The 21,223-nt window shown below is 39.7% G+C and overlaps 2 protein-coding genes across 2 annotated transcripts in view; one reads left to right on the top strand and one right to left on the bottom strand.

The window, feature by feature from the left end:
• LOC129764964 (phosphatidate cytidylyltransferase, photoreceptor-specific) overlaps nucleotides 1–21,223 on the top strand; it is a 52,627-nt gene that overhangs the window by 19,633 nt on the left and 11,771 nt on the right. The window lies entirely within an intron of this gene.
• LOC129764965 (uncharacterized) lies at nucleotides 10,292–20,478 on the bottom strand. The gene is made up of 4 exons (XM_055764661.1): nucleotides 19,148–20,478; nucleotides 12,062–12,370; nucleotides 11,866–12,002; nucleotides 10,292–11,803 (listed from the first exon to the last, which is right to left on the bottom strand). The coding sequence occupies exons 1-4, from the start codon at nucleotides 19,889–19,891 to the stop codon at nucleotides 11,731–11,733; spliced, it is 1,263 nt and encodes a 420-aa protein (XP_055620636.1). The 5' UTR covers nucleotides 19,892–20,478; the 3' UTR covers nucleotides 10,292–11,730.

The following is a 21,223-nucleotide window of genomic DNA, read 5'->3' as shown; positions in this document are numbered from 1 at the left end:
AATAATTGTCAGATTGTTAAAGCACGGAAAAAACGAAAAAGAAAACGGAAAACGATCAGCTTGGATACACACGATTAACAAGAATTACTCACAAAGTTGTTTGAAAGAACTTTCAATTTTTTTTGTTAATTTCGCTGATATGATTTTTTTTTTCAAATCAGGCTGCGGGCCGCATGAACAACTGTGCAAAGACAGCCGTTCATCTTCGAGATATAATCTTTGTAACAGCTTCAATATCTGGCGTAGTAGGTCACATCCCTATCTATCATCCTAAAGGTCACGAGTTCAATTCTCAGTCTCTCAGGAGTAATGCGGGGCAAAGGTGCGCACCTAACTGTTGTCGTCCAATAACTCTTGAAATAAAAACAAATAAAATTCCGTTTGCTTACCAAATTGTAATTATATATATTACCTTCGAAACGTAGTACAAGCATTTCTCGAGTTGTGTTTGTAATTTTACTAATACCTATTTTAATACAAAAAGACAAATGCGCACATTTGCCCTATAGTGGGGACAAAGGTGCGCAACGTACGGGGCAAAGGTGCGCACTTATTGAATTGAACTTCTGAGACAACTTATACCAAACCATTTATTTATCATCAGAAGCATCATTACTAAAGAGTGTAGGCACCGTCCAGTAGGCAGGAGGGGGGTGTTCTATGGTTTTTTATGGGTGGAGAGGAGTGGGTGTTATGGTCGAACATACCACGTGGAAATTTTTGAGAGGGAGGAGACTGACAATATAAGATATCAGAAAATGTCCAACATTTGAAACAGAATTCGTTTTTATTAACAAACTAGCTGACCCGGCGTTCGTCCCACTCATAATTGATATATTGATATAAATCATTCCGAACACTCACGTTCCCACAGAAATTGTTTTTATGTACGTAATCTATACTCGCGGTATATAATTTCTTTTTTGATACTGATACTGACTGTTTAAATCCGTTTCTCCGTTCTCGAGTTAAATCGTGAGGAACGGACACCAAATATTTTTTATTTATATAGTTTATATAGTTTATAGTTTATAAATACATAGTTACCTTCACTTGATTTATTTGAAACTCATTGTTGAAAAAAATTATTTATTTGAAGTTCATTGTGAAAACATAAACATAACCGTTACTGAATTCAATGCATGGTGAAAGTAGAAACATTTTTCATTTGAAATTCATTTTGAATTATTTTATTCCTCATCTTGGATTTCGGTTCTGAGAATTCCGACGCTTGGCCGCTTGGAGCGCTGTTGCTTCGTTGCACTGTTGTGGGGTTCGAAGAGACAGACGGTGGTTCCACATGAAGCTAGAAGCCCAATCTCTTCCTGCTAGTTTTTCAACTTTGTTGAATTTGTGCTGGAGGTTGTTGGCTTCCGAAAAATCGAACGCCATGCGTCGTAAATCTTTGAGAGTCATACCATAGAAAACTTTGTCCAGTGGCCTGCAGATCCTCAGACTACTCACTCGTAAATACCTATCTGAACCGCACTAGCAGCAGAAGTAGAAATGTCAATAAAAGTAGATTCAAATAATAAATCACTTTCTGATATGAGCCTCTCCCTCAGAGTTGATTCAGAAATATCGAGGTCTGCCGCAATCCGACACTTCGAGACTCCCTCCCGAAACCTCTCTCGGGCCATTTAAGCATTCCTGGAGTGAATTTCTTCAAATAAGTTTTCTTCTTGTGGGCCTCGTTTAAAATTTTGTTGAAAACATTTTATAAATTTTTTTCAGAGCAAAACGCTAGTGCGAGCTTTCACCCCACAGCCATTGCGCACCTTTGCCCCACAAGCAATTTTAAAACTTATCGAATTTTTAAAAAAAGCTCTTGAACTTTTTCACAAAAACGAATACACACTATCATCTACTATAGAATGAAGGTTTCCTTGACAGTGAAGTTTTGCACTTTCCAGTTATCTTAGGTAAGTAAAAGGTTTTAGGGTGCAATAAATGTTTCTATGATGGTTAGACTCTCCACCCACCTCTCTAAGGGGGGCTGCCATATAAATGAAACACAAATTTCTGAATTACTCGAGGATCAATCAAGCAAACGAAACCAAATTTGGCATGTGGAGGTTTTAGGATGTAATAAATGTTTCTATGATGGTTAGACACTCCTCTCGCTCTCTAAGGGTGGGCTGTCATACAAATGAAACACAAATTTCTGCATAACTCGAAAACTAATCAAGCAAATGGAGCAAAATTTGGCATGTGAAGGTTTTACGGGGCACGAAACGTTTCTATGGTGAATAAACTCCTCCCCTCTCTCTAAGTGGGGCTGCCATCCAAACGAAACACAAACTTCTGTATAACTCGAGAACTAATCAAGCACAATTTGGGATGAGAGGGTTTTTGGGTATGAGAAATGTTTCTATAATGGTATGACACCTCTCCCTCCTCTGGAATGGAGAGGGAGTCCCATAAAAATATTACACATATTTCATCCAAAATTCCAACCAAACATGACAACTGAAAATTTTCGGAAATCTCTGAAGAAAAAGGGGGAAATTCGGAGAATTAAATTCCCATATGTTCTACAATTACATAGTGAAAAGTGCTGTTAGTTCATTTGATGTTTGCGCTAGCGAAATTGATCTTTGTTCGAAACTGGAAATGGATTTTAATGTGATGAAACGCACTCCTATATCTTCTTCTATCTATACCAATAAAAAAGGATCGCCGGATGTGTTGATAAGAGTAGAACTCGAGGAAGGAATTGTCCGATTTAGAGCTGTCTTTAATCTATCATATTTTCTGTATAAAACATTTATTCCATGTAACGGAGAAACATGTTATTTGCAAGTGATTGAAAAATCTTGAACGAGAACTGTGTTTGAAAATAATCTGATATTATAATGATGATTTTTGTTAGAAATAATAGAAATTTTATAGTAAAAGATAAATCCAACGGGGCGAATAGAAGGTCAATCAATGAACAGTTCTGCGATTGGACCCATGAACATGCTCATAGTAAGAAAACGTGAATGTTTAAAGGTATTGATAACAAAAAACAAATTTTGGGCGGGACGAAGTTTGCCGGGTCAGCTAGTCACATATAATACGAGTTTGGGTTTGTTGAAAAGTCCCATGTCTCTAGTTGCTAATACTACCGTTGAAATTATTATTTTTTTTATGTTTTTTAACGATTTTCCTCAAAGAGAAATTATGATCATGGTTTGAACAACTCTGATCACGGTTTGTCCGGTTTTAGAAATCACCATTTTTGAATAAAAATATTTGAATTCTCAAGTAAATGTCGCATTTATCATTGCTTGAGTTTACTGTCATCATATTGATCCATTCATTATTTAGGCTTTTTTCAGAATATTGCCTTTTCTTGGGCATTTTAAAATTGTTACCCTCAACACACTCAACACAGAAAACTGTATTTCTGCTATGCGCGAAGGACACAATAAACAAACCGCAGCGCGCCAAGCGGTTGCAATAGAAGTCATATGGAAAAAACAACATTAGTGAATTGGACAACTCATTTTTTTTTATTAATCCGTTTATTTTTACAGGTTCAGTTACATAAGTTTAATGGAGCCAAACTCTTAACTATATTTCAAATAGCATATATCAACATGTTGTTTCCTTAATTCTATGGTTAATGAAATAGGAAACCGATTACTCGCGGTCGACTCGAGTTTAGAAGGGTGACACATTTTCATTAGGAAAAGGATGGGATGTAAGGAGATGTGTGTTTACACTCGCACTCACATTCACATTCACATTCTCATTCACACTGACACTTCACACTCAATTCTTAAAACTATCCTTACATCTAATATGTATTTACAATTTAACTTATTCTAATGTTAGTAGGAAGGGAACCGATAGCTCGCGAAGGACGAAAGGTAGGGGAAAAGGATGTATGAACAATCACACTCGAAGATCGATAGCTTTAAGGAAAACATATATTTGGGACATGTAATCAAGATCTAACCGAGCCAACACATCTCTCACCGGCACATTGGACTGCTTTCCTCCAGCCCGAAGGGAGTTTTCTAAATTCGATCTGGCGACAAGATACAACTCGCACGACCAAACAATGTGTTCGATGTCGTGGTAACCATGGCCACAACCGCAGAGATTGCTGTCGGCAAGATTAAAACGAAAAAGCAGCGCGTCTAACGAACAGTGATTGGACATGAGTCGGGAGCAGGTGCGAATAAAGTCCCGACTCAAGTCCAGACTTTTGAACCACGGATTGAGGCTAACCTTAGGGATAATCGAGTGGAGCCACCGGCCCAATTCATCTTCGTTCCATTTGCGATGCCAATTAGCGATGGTATTTCTACGAACTAAAGAATAAAATTCATTGAAGGCGATTTGACGCTGATAAATATCGCCTTCAATTGCACCTACCTTTGCTAATGAGTCAGCCCTCTCATTACCCGGAATTGAGCAATGTGAAGAGACCCAGACAAAGGTAATGACATAACAGCGTCTGGATAAAGCACTCAAAATTTCTCGTATTCTCTCAAGGAAGTACGGCGAGTGCTTTTCCGGCCTCACTGAACGGATAGCTTCGACAGAGCTAAGACTATCCGTTACAATGTAATAGTGTTCAACAGGTCGTGAGGCGACGCTGTCCAGCGCCCAGTGTATTGCTGCCAATTCAGCAATATACACTGCGCAAGGATTCTGAAGACTGTGGGAGATGCTAAAAAATTTCTTGAACACTCCAAATCCTGTGGACTTATTCATAGAGGACCCATCAGTAAAGTACATATTATCACAATTGACATGCCCATACTTTGCTTTGAAAATCGTAGGAACGATCCCCGATCGATGATAATCTGGAATTCCATGGATATCCTGCTTCATGGACAGATCAAAATGCACAGAGGAATTGATGTAGTCAGGAAAACAAACACGGTTGGGAATATACGAAGAAGGATCAACCTGCATGGAGATGAATTCATGATATGAACTCATGAATCCGGAGTGAAAATTTAGCTCGATCAGCTGCTCAAAATTTGCGATCACCAATGGGTTCATGACCTTACACCGGATGAAGAACCGAAGAGATAATAAATTGAAGCGATCCCTTCGCTTCGAATACGATAGTGGGAGTACGCCTGCCAAAACCTCGAGACTCATGGTATGCGTTGAGGGCATACATCCCAACGCGATACGGAGACAAAGATACTGAATTCGCTCGAGTTTAATGAGGTGTGTTTTGGCAGCTGATTGAAAACAGAAACTGCCATACTCCATCACTGAGAGAATAGTTGTTCGATACAACATTATAAGATCTTCTGGGTGGGCTCCCCACCAGGTGCCGGTAATTGTACGGAGAAGGTTTATTCTTTGTTGGCATTTTTTACTCAGATACCTAATATGGGCCCCCCAAGTACATTTGGAGTCGAACCAGACCCCAAGATACTTGAATGACATAGCATGAGTGATCGGTTTACCCAAAAGTTGAAGCTTTGGTTTTGCTTCTTAGAAAAAACCACCATCTCTGTTTTCTCCGTGGAGAATTCGATCCCTAGCCCAATGGCCCAGGTTGAAAAATTGTTCAAAGTATCTTGTAAGGGTCCTTGCAGGTCGGATTCGTTTGACCCTACGACAGATGCAATGCAATTTTGTGTAAGGCAATTGTCGATGTCGCTTACATAGAAGTTGTACAAAAGGGGGCTTAAACATGAGCCCTGGGGGAGCCCCATGTAGGAGACCCGACTTACTGTCGAATCCCCGTGGGAAAAATTCAAATGTTTCTCACAAAGCAAGTTATATAACATATTATTTAATAGAGGCGGCAGACCCCGAGAGTGTAATTTGTCTGACAGGACCTCTATTGAAACTGAATCAAAGGCCCCCTTTATGTCCAAGAACACTGAAGCCATTTGTTTTTTTTCGGCGTAAGCCATTTGAATTTCTGAAGAAAGCAACGCAAGACAATCATTCGTCCCCTTGCCCCTGCGGAACCCATATTGTGTATCTGTGAGTAGGCCATTCGTTTCAACCCATCGATCAAGGCGAAACAAGATCATTTTCTCCAACAATTTCCGTATACAAGACAGCATTGCTATTGGGCGGTACGAATTGAAGTCGGACGCGGGTTTTCGGGGTTTTTGAATAGCAATAACTCGTACTTGTCTCCAATCATCTGGAACAATATTATGCTCCAGAAACCGATTGAATAAATTCAACAAGCGATGTATCGCCACATCAGGGAGGTTTTTCAGCAAGTTGTCTTAATTCTATCCGATCCCGGAGCAGAATTGTTACATGAAAGCAGAGCAAGAGAGAATTCTACCATCGAAAACTCGGAATCAAGATCGCACCTATCTTGTGGTATATCTCGAACAATTTTTTGCACAGGAGCGGAATCAGGACAAACCTTCCGTGCAAAATTAAAAATCCATCGATGTGAATATTCTTCGCTTTCATTCGTTGAAGAGCGATTTCTCATGTTTCGAGCCACTTTCCATAATTTTTTCATTGACGTTTCTCGTGACAAACCTCCCACGAAATTTCGCCAATAAGCACGTTTTTTCCCTTTGATTAAGTTTTTAAAATGATCTTCTAGGGCTAAATACATTTGAAAATTTTCAGGGGTTCCACGTTTCCGAAAAGCTTTAAATGCATTCGATTTTTCTACATAAAGCTTGGAACATATGCTATCCCACCATAGATTGGGAGGCCTTCGACGAATAGTGGAACCTGGGATGGGTTTCGTTTGAGCGCGAACCGCGCTGTCATAGATCAAACGAGAAAGGAAGCTATACTCCTCCAATGGAGGTAAACCATCTCTGGAATTGATGGCTAGAGCAATCGCGTCCGCATATTTTTTCCAGTCAATGTGTCTTGTGAGGTCATATGCCATGTTTATAGATTCAGAAGAATTCGACCCAATGGTGATGGAAATTTTGATTGGCAAGTGATCACTACCGTTGGGGTCCTGGATTACATTCCACTTGCAATCTAACGATAGTGAATTCGAGCAAAGCGAGAGGTCAAGAGCACTTGGGTTAGCAGGAGGTTTAGGTACACGTGTTGTTTCCCCAGTGTTCAAAACGGTCATATTGAAGCTGTTACAAAGGTCATATATCAAAAATGAACGATTGTCGTCGTACTGTTTCCCCCAGGCAGTTCCGTGAGAGTTGAAGTCTCCCAAGATCAATCGTGGCTCAGGAAGGAGTGAGCACATGTCAACAAGTTGTTTGCTGCTAACCGCAGCTCTCGGAGGCCAATACAAGCTGACAATACAGAGGTCTTTGCCTCTGATGTTTGCATGACAAGCAACAGCTTCAATCCCTCCAATAGGTGGAAGGTTAATTCGAAAAAATGAGTGGCACTTATTGATCCCCAATAGTACCCCTCCGTATCTGTCAACACGGTCCAAGCGTATAATATTAAAATCGTGGAAAGATAGATCATCTCGCGAAGAAAGCCAAGTTTCGGACAGAGCAAAAACATCACAATTGAACTTATGAATTAAAAATTTGAATGTATCCAACTTAGGGATAAGACTACGACAATTCCACTGTAAAACAGTGATATCTCCGACCTCTCTATTTGAATTAGACATCAAGAGAGATAATCATTGCAAGGGGCCATGTTTGCATCAATTGTTGCAAAATTGTCTTTAATACTGGAAGCATTGAGATGACAATGGTTCTGATGGAGTCGGAAACATTAAAACACGTGAAGATTTGAGCCACAAGGTTAGTCAACTTTATAAATCCCGATTGGTAAGTTGAGCTGGACGGAAAAATAGGGACAGTTGGGGTTTTTGATGTCCCTTCGAGTGCTGGGTCGTTCGAAGATGAACTATTCCCACGGAAGCCAGGAGGAACCTGATTTTGCTTGTCCGCTGCATTCGATTTTTTAGGCAAGCTAACAAGGGATATCACCGGAGGGACTTGTGATTGAATTTTGGGAGTGGTCACATTTTTGCGCCGGGGATTCCCTTGGGAAATAAACGGTGTGCCCCCGTTAGCTGTGTCCGCTTCCATTTCGTCAACTGGCAACGTGGAAAAGATATTGTGGGAGGAGATTGGATGTTGTTGCTGTTGGGCCTGTGGAGAAGCGCCCTTTAAAATTTCCGCAAAAGTGCGTTTCGAGCGTTCCTTTAAAGAGCGCTTCTGTTTCTCCCAGCGACTCTTGTAAGTTTCACAAGCTGAGAGCACGTGTGGGGATCCCCCACAATAAGGACACTTATGCTCAGTCGCACTGCAGGATTTCCCCACATGTTGCTCTCCGCAAATGGCACAGCGCCCCTTGTTGGCGCAATAATCTGCTGTATGACCAACTGACTTGCATTTGTTGCAAGTCATGGGCTTTGGCACGAAGAGTCGTACTGGAAGCCTCAATTTGTCCACCATAACGTAGTCAGGGAGGGCGGAACCAGCAAAAGTTACTCGAAACGAGTCGGACGGCGTGAATTTTGCTTTTTCCCCATCCTGGTAAACTTTACCTAGTTGATGGCAGTCCAAAATTTTAACTAGCATCGAAGGAAGCTTTTTAAATCTGCCATCTCCGTTCTTTATTAATTCGCTCGTCAGACCCGTTTCTGTAATCACCCCCGAGATTTCTACGTTATGGCAGGGCACGTATGTGCGATATTCTAAAATGAACCGCTTGTCGACAACAATCTCGTTAGCTTGCTTCCGATCAGCCACGACAACACACAGTTTGTTCGGTCTAACTTTGCGAATTTCGACCACGGAGGAATAATTTTTTGACAGATCTTTCATGATCTGAATTACATTGAGCGATTTCCCGTTTGGTTTGGGCCGGAAGAAAACAACCCACGAGCCATTATCAGGTGCATCTTCCGGATAGACCTTGACACGGGGAGCGGAGACAGCGGAGGGGGAAGACGAGGTCGATGGTTGAGCGGGAACGTTGGCGATAGAGGGGGAAGAGGAGGTGGATGGTTGAGGGGGATCGGAAGCAACAGATGAGGGATGCGAGATCGGGGGTTGAGGTAAAGTGGATGGTTCCGGGGATTGAGAAGAGAGGGTTGCGAGTTTTTTCGAGGGGGGCTTCTTGAGGTGGGATGACTCTTCTTCGGAAGTAACATCTTCCGAAGTGGTATTTCGCTTGAGCGATTTTCCTCCTGCCGTTTGCACAACTGAAGGGGTGTTAGTTTCGGAGTCAGAGGTTTCCATATCAGGAAACTCTCTTCCTCCTTCTGCCATGATTATGCGGCAGTTAAAAAAACAATATTTTTTTTTCAAATCTTAAAACTTAAAATCTTAAAAACTAATAATTCTTAAATACCTAAACGCACCCACCGGTGCAGCTGAACTTGTCGCTCGGTTGATCGCGTGCTGGGCGCTCGGCACAAGAGAGATCGTAATCCAACACCACCACTACCAAGAAGTGCTTCTTCACGTTTTCGTCAGTGAGCGACGAATCACACTGATTGAACACTGGTATCCGATGCCAATAGTAATGGCGATGATTTGGTGAAAACCAAAATTCAGCTGATTTGATAGTCTTAGCTGAGGCGAGCTTTTCTTCTGCTTATGCTATCGCGGAAACTATTTTTAATTCACGCGCGACACCAATAAGCACCAATGCGGGAAAAAACAACTGCACTAACGGTATCCGATCACGCTAACGGGAACGTACACAGAGCGCGTGTGACTACTCGAAGCTGTCGTCGTGGAATGGACAACTCATGATCAGAATTGATTTCATCAAAATGCGTTAATTTCTTTAAAACATATGATTCCGTAAAAATATACTATAAAACTACTGTAAATCATGAAAAAACAATTTTATTGATATGTGTTGAAACATTCGAATACCTGATTTGACAAAGGTGTGCTGAATTAGAGCATTCAAAAAAGTGTACAAACCTTGATCATATTTTCGACTGGACAAACCAAAATAACAGAAATAACCACTTAGAAAAAATGTAGTAGGCTACAAATATTGTGGCGCGGGAAAAACATCATATGTATAAATGCATCACATTTCTATTATAAATTTATTCTCTCGTTATTCTTTTTAGAAATTTATTCTGAAGTCAATGTAATGGGGACGAAGACGATGTCCCCGTTTCTGTTGCAATCATTTTCTGCAGCGTTTTATTTCGGGAATCCTATAAGGGATATAAGATCGATGTCACTACCAGATTGTTGGCGAAGTGTGTTATTCGTTTAAGGGGTGTGAAGACACGAATTCCGGACGTTTTTTCGAGCTCCGTAAAAATAAAACAAAGAATATCTTTACTATCCATTATATCATTATTTGTTCATCTATCTTTTAACAATAAAACAAAAATTGAACGGAGAAAAACCATCATAACTAGAATGATTAAGAGCTGATGAAGTGAGAGGGTTCAAAAAAAAGTTGTGTCATGGCGTACACGATTTCATTCCAGAGAGATTCTGAATCAGTAAAGATGCCGCTATCGCATGAACCTCGGACAAGTCAAAAAATCTTTTTTGGCAAAAAAACAAAATGCTGTTTAAAACGTTTTTTTCTTACGTTTCTAGTAAAATTAAAAAAATATAATTTTTTAGAGGTTCATGCTATCGAGAGATGCCTGCAGATTGTACCCATATAAATTTGACATGAATCGGTTCAGTAGAACTTGAGAGTTTTGAAAAAACTAGTTTCGAGAAAAACGCGTTTGAAGTTCATTGTTATAGCCGTACTAGATTAAATACCGTATTACTAAAATGGCTCTAACTCGGTAAATAATAGGATTTTTTATAAGTCCTTTCTAGGGTATATTCTTGTATGCCTAAACTACAGAAATATGAAGGAAAAAATGACATTTTTCAAATTTCTAGACTAGAATACTTCCATAAACCAAACTATGTATCCCACTGGCTTTTGATTTTGAAAACACCTCTAGATATTAACCCAATTTTAGGGCATTTGAATATTTTTTAGATGAATGGAACTTTTAAATGTTTTAAAGTGTCGAATGAACCTCCGGAAAAACTAGTCGAATCAATGCCAATAACATTCCAGTGATGTGGATTCCCTTACGGTTATGGTTAACGTAATAACTCACACTCATTTTCTGCTCGAGTTGAATACCAGAAACAGGTGAACCAACATTTATGAGTTGTTGGTGATAGCAACTAATGTGAAGTATATAAATCATTTGAAAGCTCTATGACAGTTTTTGCTAGACATTTCTTAAAAATAAAAACTACGGTATAGACTCCCATTGACGACAAACTGTTTACGGCGTCAGTGTTAATACCTCACTCATGGAATTTCCCGATTCCAGTTACAACAACAGACCATATAAAATATAATCCAAGGTGTGTGTGGTTCAACATTGCAACCTAAACTGAGTACTCGTTTTAGGGAAATTCAAGTTATAAAAAATGATGTCGTTACTGATGAATATTTTATTTTATTTTTTTGCTTAACTAATATTTCGAGGAACAACAATAGTACAAAAAGTTACAAACAATGCGATAATTATCGCACATTCCCACAAAATTATTGAGTTAACAGTAGGTGTCTTACTACATTATTTTACATTGCTAGTTGTCTTATTAACATGCATACATCATACTCTAAATTATTTTATTTGGTTATTATTTGTAGTGAAATAACCAATAACTTCAATTATAAACTTATACAATGTGCAGCATTGGAGTTCGCTACAGGTGTAAGGCATTCTTGAAAATTGTTATTCATTATTGGCTAATAATTTAACATTTCTTTACATTTCAAACAGAAACAAAAAAGCATTGAACTTAACTGAATGTCCAACTGTCTCGAAGTTACACAATCTTATTTGTAAGGCGAGTCTTTCAAATGATTGTCCAGTTGCTTCGCACACTTCGAGCAATTTTCGAAACTATTCCTGCAATAATTCGAACGCGCTTATGAAAATATTATTTGAAAGAAGTCAAATTTGCGACTTACCGTATAACGGTGGTTAACATTTTACTCCTATTGATTTCGTTAGATAATTTGGCTTGAAGTGCAGCAATTAGTTCGTCTTTGGTCTGAAGTTGCTGCTTCAGATGCGATATGGTTTCCTCCTGGGCTTCGAATATAATCTGAAATGGACGGGGAAGAGAATTAGTTCCCTCACGGTTACGAAAGGCGAAAACCTTACCCTCGATTCCTCCATACTCTCCGAGTAGGTTGGCGGCTCATCGAGGCAGAAGAACTCCCGCACCACCGGGCAGGTTCGCATCGACTCATCGCCCAGGATGGTGTTGATGAACGTCTGCAGCCCCTGTATCCGGTTGTCGATAAAACCGGTGCTAAAATTGTCCCCGAACCATTTCTTCCTTGGCAGTACCAGATTGCAGTGCGGAAAGAGGGCTCGCAGTTTGTTGTTCAGCCGGACAAAGTCGGTGTAGCGCCGCAGCACCAGCCAGCACGTGTGGGAGATGCTATTTTCGATGCGCAGCTTGAAGATCTGATAGATTTTTTTTTTGATATTGCGAGTGTTGTTTCGTGTCGTGTTTTTGTTTTCGTGGAAGAGAGAGAAAGATACAACAAAATGAAGGGGGCATCATTAAAAATAACAATGAATAATAAGGCGAATGTGTAAACAAATTGCCTGTGCACGCAATGTTTACAAGGCGGGAGAATGCAGCTCGAAAGGCCCACCGCAGCTTAGTCGAGTTTGTAATTTATTAATACATTGTGAAAGTTTTTTTGTTTGTTTTGTTTGGGTGCCTGAAAATTGATGCTTAGTTGCTTTTAAATTTGTTGGCGTGATCATATGTTTTTGAACAAGAAACGTGAATGTGAACATGTCGTGTGAAATGACAGACAAAAACAGTGAATGTGCATTTTGTCAATTTTCTACTAGACGCAACTTGAAAAAGGACGCTTTACTCTGTCATAGAATTAAAAAAAACATGTATAACCGTTTTAAACCATCAAATATCGTCAGAGATTCTGAACGGAACCTTAATGATATTTGGGGATTCTACAGGGATAATTGCGATTCGCTGGAAACATCTCGAGACATGCCAACAATGCACTGGAACATTAGTTGCATCAGTCCAATCAAATACAAACGTGTATGTACAATACTTTTCATCATTTAATAGGGACGTATTTTGAAAGAGACGATGTTGGGAATGCTTTCAATTGAAAATTGTATCCCTTAACACGTTGAACCCCCGAATCGGAACAATGAACGTTCCGTCAGGTCCATGTCGTCTCCTGCAGACCGATAGTGGACTTTCCTAGAAATGATTTTCCACCTTTGTTATTATCGCTCCCAGTCTCGACGATCTCCAAGCGAAAAGTCCTCTGTCAGTCCGATGAAACCGGTGCGAGTAAAAAGATGCCAGACAATTCAAAAATAGCAAAATCTTTAGAATGGATATATATGTCTTCCTCTAATGTTAAAAGGAAGAACTATTGATTTCTCTTGGCATCGGTTGTGCAATCTCTATCAACATCTTAATTATGGGGGGGGGTCTCCGTAGCCACATTGGTTGCGCGTTCGCTTAGTAAGCGATCGATCGTGAGTTCAAAACTCAGGGCCCTCATTGACCATCTTTGTGTTTTTACAGAATAGCTACGTCCACGCAACAATCATCAGCGATGGAGATCGATCCACGGTCGAAATAAGATCGATTCATCCATACAACTGCTCTGCTCTGCAAGACACATCGGGCTGCTGTTCTATAAATAACTCAACAATGATCAATCAACTGTCTCCGCTGTCCGGTGGTCCAACTGGATAATGGAAGAACAGAAAGAATACTATTACGCCTAAATGGCTACTGTGTGAATGTACCATATGTAATGGTATAGAAGAAATACTGGCGAATGGCAACTGTGTAATGTGCTAATTATAGATGTGATAACCATGTGACATGTACACGATTAAAACTCGGCTCTGTTACACAGCTAAAATGCTAATGAGCCTTAAATAAATAAATGGGATAAAAAAAACATCTTAATTATTGTTATAACATATGCATTTTTGACGATAAAAAGCAATTGAGAGCTCTGAATGATAACTTATGGTCGTTTGTTTAGCATAAAAACGCCCAACCTTCTGATCGATAATTGATTTTTTTGGTAATATAGAGGTTTTAAACTGCAAAGTTCATTCGCCTCTAACCTTGTAAAAGGCCTATTAGAAGATAAATCAATAGAAAAATCTGGCATTGAATTCACGGTCGTTTGCTTATGGATCGGACGCGCAATCGTTGTGACTACGGAGACCCCCAATTAAGATTTTGGCTAGGGAGATCCGTAGTGTAGAAGACAAAGTCGTAACATTTTTTTGAGATTTTTATGCTTAGTGAGGATTATATTATACAGCAATCCCATGGAAGAAAGATCTACCTCGTGTATTCTTTATTTTTCGAATAATATTTTTATACGTAATACGCATCTTTTGACGTAGAGCTACGTCTTTCAGTAAGGGTGCAAAATCAGAAAACAGGTGAAGTTTCTATGAAAAAATGTTTACATTTATAACTTTCTTTGCTTCTAATTACTATTGATGATTTTTATATTAATCGAATCGGAAATTCTTTAAGACCAAAGTTTTCTACTAAAGGGTTATTTGTGAAATTTTGATGCATTCTAAAATAATACCCGTAGTTATATGCAAACAATGATCCTGTCAATCGCATAATGTGCTTGTACAATCAGCACTGTTATATAATTTACACAACAAAGAGTAAAAAAACTAAAAAGAAATTTGTACCGTAGAAATCATAATTAACTTGAGAAATGTAGCCTTCAATTGTTTGACAAAAATGAATGAATAAATAAGCAAGCGAAAAAATACAAAAAAATTACAAACATTAAAAACAAATCGTGGTCCTACGTCCATAATGCGGTCGTGTCTCGGGAATAACCCTTATACATTTTTTAAATTTCGAGCTTATGGTGCATCATTTCGAATTAAGGTGGATTTGATTTTTTGAATAATTCATATCAGGAAAGCCTTTATTTTTGAACTGCTAGGCTGATTTTCGACCTATTATCAGCAAATGAAAGATATTTAGATGATTTTTTATGAACAATACTGGACTGAACTTCAAATGTCTACTACAAGGCGAAATATTAAAAAAAATATTTTTATGATTATTGAGGACTATTTTTACGCTGACTTCGACGGTTCATTGTAGAAAATTTTCCAATTTTAAATAGCCTGGCCAATTTTCGGTTTTTTTACAACACAAAGAATTTAAATTTATTTTCTATGTTTCTATTTCGAACATTGACCAAAAATGTGTATGTAAACTACGCCCCAAATGTCTAAATGTCTATGTGTCTTAAGGTGAAAACTTTGGAAAATTTTGTTTTGTTTTTGCGTCCAAGGAACAATGTTGGTCATATAGTACAATTTACAAGATTCATCGCAAGCTACATCCTTTTTGACAGTCCCAAAATTCCACTTGTCTCAATAATCGGTATCAATTCTCAAAGGGCAGCTGTGTTCTGTGAAGGTACGAGCAGTAATTTTTTTGATTCTATAGTAGAATAAAAATGCTTCAGATGGACGAAATTTTAAGGGTGAAATCATTGCAACACAATTTTTTTTTACTCTACAATCTCTTGTTTTCATCGGGTAAAACCCTAAATTCAAATAGAATTTTTATACGTGTATCATGATCAATTAACATATGTATATTAAGAGAATCTCGGTAGTCATAACGGTTGCGCGTCCGCTTAATAAACTAATGACCGTTGGTTCAATCCCAGGACCCTCCAATAATTGACCTTCCTTTGGCCTTTTTCAAGGCTAGATGCGAATGAATTTTGTGGTTACAAGCCTTTATAATGAAAAAAAATATGATAATGATTCTACATCCCATTAAGAGATTAGACCTTCACCATTTTTCGCCAATACACCCGATCCATGAATGCAGTTCTGCAGCTCCCCACCGCACCGATTCTTGCCAAGTCCTGTTCCATCTGGTCCAACCACATCGCTCCTCTTTTCTTGTTCCTACCGGATTCGATGCGAACACCATCTTTGCAGTGCTGCTGTACGACAATCTTGTAACATGCCCTGCGCTTGTCCAGCCTTAGTGACTTTCTGGATGCTGGGTTCGCCGTAGAGTTGCCCCATTTCGTGATTCATTCTCCTTCTCCATACCCCGTTTTCTTGTACATCGCCGTATATTGTTCTGAACACTCGACGTTCGGAACCATCAAGTGCTTGTGAGTCCTCTTCAAGCATTGTCCATGCTTCGTGCCCATAGAGAACAACCAGTCGAATTAGGAATTTGTACATGGTTTACTTCGTATTTGTACATAGTTTACGGGGTTGTAGTTGTTTGAACCTCAAGGATTTGGGGAGCCCATAGTAGACGCGAGTTCCATAGAACATGCATCTTCTAATTTCACGGCCCCTGTTGTCAGTTGTTGTCAATGAGCCAATGCAAACAAATTCCTCTACCACCTCGAGCCCGTCGATCACAACACTACTACCAAGAAGAATTATGTTGCTATCAGTTCTTCTTGTTAGCATGTATTTAATCTTAGACGCATTGATCCCAAGCACAATCAGCCCTGCTTCATGTTTCAGTCGGGTATACAAGTCGGCTACCGTCGCATGTGTTCTTCCGATTGTGTCATATATCATATATTCGAGTCAATTATTAGAGTTTGGTAAAATTCTCGAGATTCCTTTCATGCCATTCATAAAAGTTTGTAAGTCACATGCGGTATCTCTTTGTCATTTTTCTCATTTAATATGTTTTTCTTGCATCATTTGCTATCTTAGTGATCGCTTCATTATGACCCGCGAGAGTTCCATTGTCTGGTTTTTCCCGCCTTGGGTACAAAATGCTCCAAAATTACCTCTTATCATTTCAGCGTACTTTTAGAATAGTAGTATTAGGCTAGATCCGTCCTAAGTTGCAGTTTTTCACTGTGCTGCTCCAAAAACGTCAAAAGACGTTGACAGTTTTGTAAACTCCATTGTTGGGGGCTCCTTTCGTGTCGGAAATTTTGCTTCGTTTGCCACAGGTGCAAGTAGCCTTTCGGTGCGAATTTAGACATTTTTCTTTTGCTTGAAACAATACTCCACTTCGAATTTATCTTTCCGGTGTAAAACTCCGATCTTGGTATTTGTTGTAAGTCAGCCTTGACGTATGTTTTGTCATCCATAACACAGCAGCTGTACGTGGTCAACATCTTCGTGTAAAGTTCTCGAGCACGAGTTTTGGCAACAGTTTGCTGATGTCCATTGCAGTTTGTGATGTTTTGGTATTTATATGTATGTAATTCAGCCCTTATCCTAACTTTCTGGAACAATCTTCGTGAAAATGTCAACGTTTTTGGCAACATCACGTGTTGAAATATTGGGATGGCGGTTGAAATTGACCTTAGCTTTTCCCTCTGTCTTCCTTCATGCTGCTCCGCTTCTGGTTTTTCCCGCTCCGTACTTATGATTCAATGCCAATCGATCTTTCAACATATTCAACACTCTAGACAAATTCTTCCCAAAGTTCCCAAAGTGACCGACTTCCATCCTGGCCGAATACATAACTCTCGCACAACTTTTGAAAAGGCCCAATGTAACAAATGTGAACAAATCGAATGAATGCACACTATTAGTTTTCAATCAACGAATGTATCGCAAAAACAATCGTTCAAGTATCTATCCTTTTCACCTTTTAATCGCCGATACAAAAAATGTGTAATGTACAGAAACGGATTTTAAGCACCCGACTGTTACTTCGGACGCCACTTTCTTCCGACGCCCGTTATGTCTGAAGTGATAAAGAAATCAAAACAACACGAAGTTGTACTTCGGTCGTTATGAGTTTTTGTTTCTTTCGGGTGTTATTACCGTTTTTGGTGCAATTCAACTAGTGATAACAATAATGATCTGCTTTAACACGAAGTGCAGGTATTTGGATTGTTTTTCAGTAGTTATTTTCAAAAGCTTATCGTGCAATGCAATTTGGTCAGTCAAAACATTTTTTACAAAGAGGCTTGAGATTCAAACTAGAATCAGAGAATAACAGTGACGATAGGTTTTTTTAACGTGGAACAATGTTCCGTTCTTCAGATTCGTTTTCGAGTTGACGTAAATGTTAGATAGGACCTTTTCAAAAGTTGCGCGAGAATTGTTTCAATCACCGCTTAACTGTGAACCTATTTGCCTAATTTTTTACGTACCACGTATTTAAAAATACACAGTACACAGTGAAACGTATGACTTCTAACCAACGGATGGAACGCACAAAAAGCAACAAATGAAAAATGGTTTCGACGTTAGATTGCTTTTGCTTACTTCGGGACAAACTTCAGATGAGGTTCAAATTTGTGTTTGTCAATAGGTTCGCGAAAAATTCTATGATTATTGAATCTTCAGGTGCGATTACGCATTGACAATTGTCCAATATTATGTTGTTTATGCTATTCTTGACATTCCGGCTATAATGGCATGGCGAACTGATCTGATGATCTTCACTCGTAGTTTCCGGTCGTATATTCCACTTCTACGTTTGTTTTGCTTTGCGCAATCGATTTTGGCGCACATGATGTTATGTATAGTATTCATAACATCATGTGCGACCGAAATGTGATTACATCGTATTGATGTAATTCATGACAGCTATATTTACTAGATTTACATGACTAAGCAATCGAATGAATGTATTGTTGTGGACCATTCCGATCGATCTGAATGCCACTGCCTCAGCCTCAATGCCTCAGCCACTCTCACATTTTTACTTACAGTTCTCAAATTCCTTCTTCATTTTATTTTTTAACGATATCATGGCATTTCTAGCGAAAGCCAAATTAATAATATAAGACAGTATGTTGTATTCTAATTGCCGGTTTAAATATAGTTACCAGCAGCATCAGATAAAATTGTAGGTACATCTAGTGTTGAAAATTTTCTGACACTATGGAAATGCCAAGAAATTAATGGCAACATTTTGATCTGGAAAGATTGTTGTCACACATAAGAGGGTAGTATCGATCAAATAATTGTGATCTCTAATCAATGAGATGATAAAATTGCCGACGTTTGTATTGTGGCAAATAATTCGTAGTGAATTTAAAACGCACCAAATCTCCAATAATTTCATAAACGCATCCATCTAGAAAACGATCAACATCGATTACAACGAAAACGGAATTACCCGTCAACTTTGCATTCAACGCTTATGCTGAACACCATTCACGAGCCCCTCGCTCTCCCAGCGATCATTTCTCATAGAATAACAAACAAAAATACGAAACTCACGGTGAATCGGGCCCGTTCCTCCATCACCTCGTAGCCGATGATCGGAATGCGTACGGCGGTGACATTGTTACCGATCGCGGCGAACTTCTCGATTCTACCCAGTTCACTGCCCACGATTTCTGACGTCCTCCGGCTGCTCTCGTACATCCTCTGGCGGTTCCCAACGGAACCAGCACTGCTATGATGGAAGAAGGGCGCTGGCGGCTGGTGAGTGCTCTTCACAGCCAGCGTTTTAAGGCACACCTCGGATTTGGCACCCAGGTACAGATTGTTGCTGCTACTAAAATTATTGGCCTGATCGGACGCGTCACCGATCGCCGGAGCTCCTCTGCCGCCGCCGCCGCTGGTCGACGTATCGTTGAGATTACTTTCGGACTTGGTGAACCGTAGCGATGACGGATGAGTGCTGCTGCTGCTGCTTTTTTGCTGTAAACTCGGATAGGAAACAGAGCGTTTCTTGTGAGTCAGATCCGATATAGTCGCAGAGGAAGAAATGCTGGCAGAGCTTGAATTTCTCCACTTTTCATTTCTACTGTTGTTGGGCTGCTGCGGCTGGTGGTGATGATGGTGATGATGATGATGGTGATTTCCGTGACCACTGCCAGTAGCGCTGGCACCAACACTACTGCTGCCAGTCCCAATTGGCACCACGAAGGTCCGATTTTTGTTGACGGGATGATGTTGTTTCTGTTGTGACAGCGATAATTTGTTCCTGTCTCGTTTCTGTATTGCACGAAGTGACATCTTCGCTCCTTATCAAACCTTCACTTTCTTGCGTATCGGAACTAGCGACAACAAATTCTAACGCGAAACCAAACAGTGTGGTGTTGTTGTTTCGACTGTTTCGAATCCACACGGGTTACAAAGTGGAAAAATTACACTTCATTTGCGTTCGTGCCTGCAATTCAGTATGCAACCTTGAAGGTTGTTTCCTCGTCTCGACAAAAAAAAAAGATATGCAACTGTAAGCCAATTTGTTTTTTTCTGTCGCAAGCCAACTTTCTTTGTCCACTGCTGACTAGGCACACACTTGGGCACCACTTTTCCACCACGAACTTGGGGTATATCTTATCGGAGAGGCACGACTTATTGGAAGCTAGGCACAACACGAGCAGGAAAGCAAACTAAGACTGAACACTATTTTGCCGATATTGCTTAGCGTAGGTACATGACTTTCGAGTTTCGAACGCGAATGCGTTGCGTTTCGAAGCGCTTTTCCGCACATCTGCAAGCGGCGGACTAAACAGCAGCAGAAGGCGAACAAAAAGATGACGACGACGAAATAGGCAATTAACTACACACTTGGAAGTTAAGTCAATGCTATACGCGATGTGGAAGTGCTTTTACGTGGAAGCAGAGGAGCTGAGCGCTTTCAATGTTTTCATTTTGTTATTCCTCCCATACAAACCAACAGGAGAAGCTTGGTATGAATGAACACGTGCCTTCGTGTGGTGGTGTTCCAATTGGTAGTAGCGATTGATATGCTCAGCTGTGGTTGTGTCGTAGCAAACAGTTGTTTTGAATTGGACTGAACAGAAAACCTTCAGTATTGGTGCTACGTTCTGTTCTGATTGCATGTATTATTCATTCCAAAGGCCATTCATGAAGTGCGAGAATGAATAATGAAACGTCATACGATGCAATGTGTTTGTAATGTTCATTGTGTTTTGTTCAATGGATATATTCTAATTGGAATTTTTTATGTGGATATGGCTACCATGTGGGCGCTAAACAGGCAGTGTAATTGGATTATAGCATCCAGTATAGCTATATCATACAATGAATGCTAAGTACTAACAGTATTGTCTACTAGCGAATCAACAAATATGTGGATAACGTCCGGAGAGATTTTTGAATTGCTTTTTTCTTCAAATCCAAAAAAAGAAACTTATCGTATACAGAAAGTGGTTTGAATCACTACTATTATACATATGACCGCTGTTAACCCTTTCGCTACGAGCGTCGTCTATAGACGACATCAGGGTGATACTGCACATCGATCACACCAGCACGATATGCATACATTTCGGCGCGGTGCTCCGTTCAGCGGTAGCAATCCGACGGAACACACTGCCG

Source organism: Toxorhynchites rutilus, chromosome 2 (assembly GCF_029784135.1).
Source record: "Toxorhynchites rutilus septentrionalis strain SRP chromosome 2, ASM2978413v1, whole genome shotgun sequence".
Lineage (NCBI taxonomy): Eukaryota > Metazoa > Arthropoda > Insecta > Diptera > Culicidae > Toxorhynchites > Toxorhynchites rutilus.
Note: the sequence above shows the minus strand (reverse complement) of the source record. Positions and strands in the feature narration are given on the sequence as shown.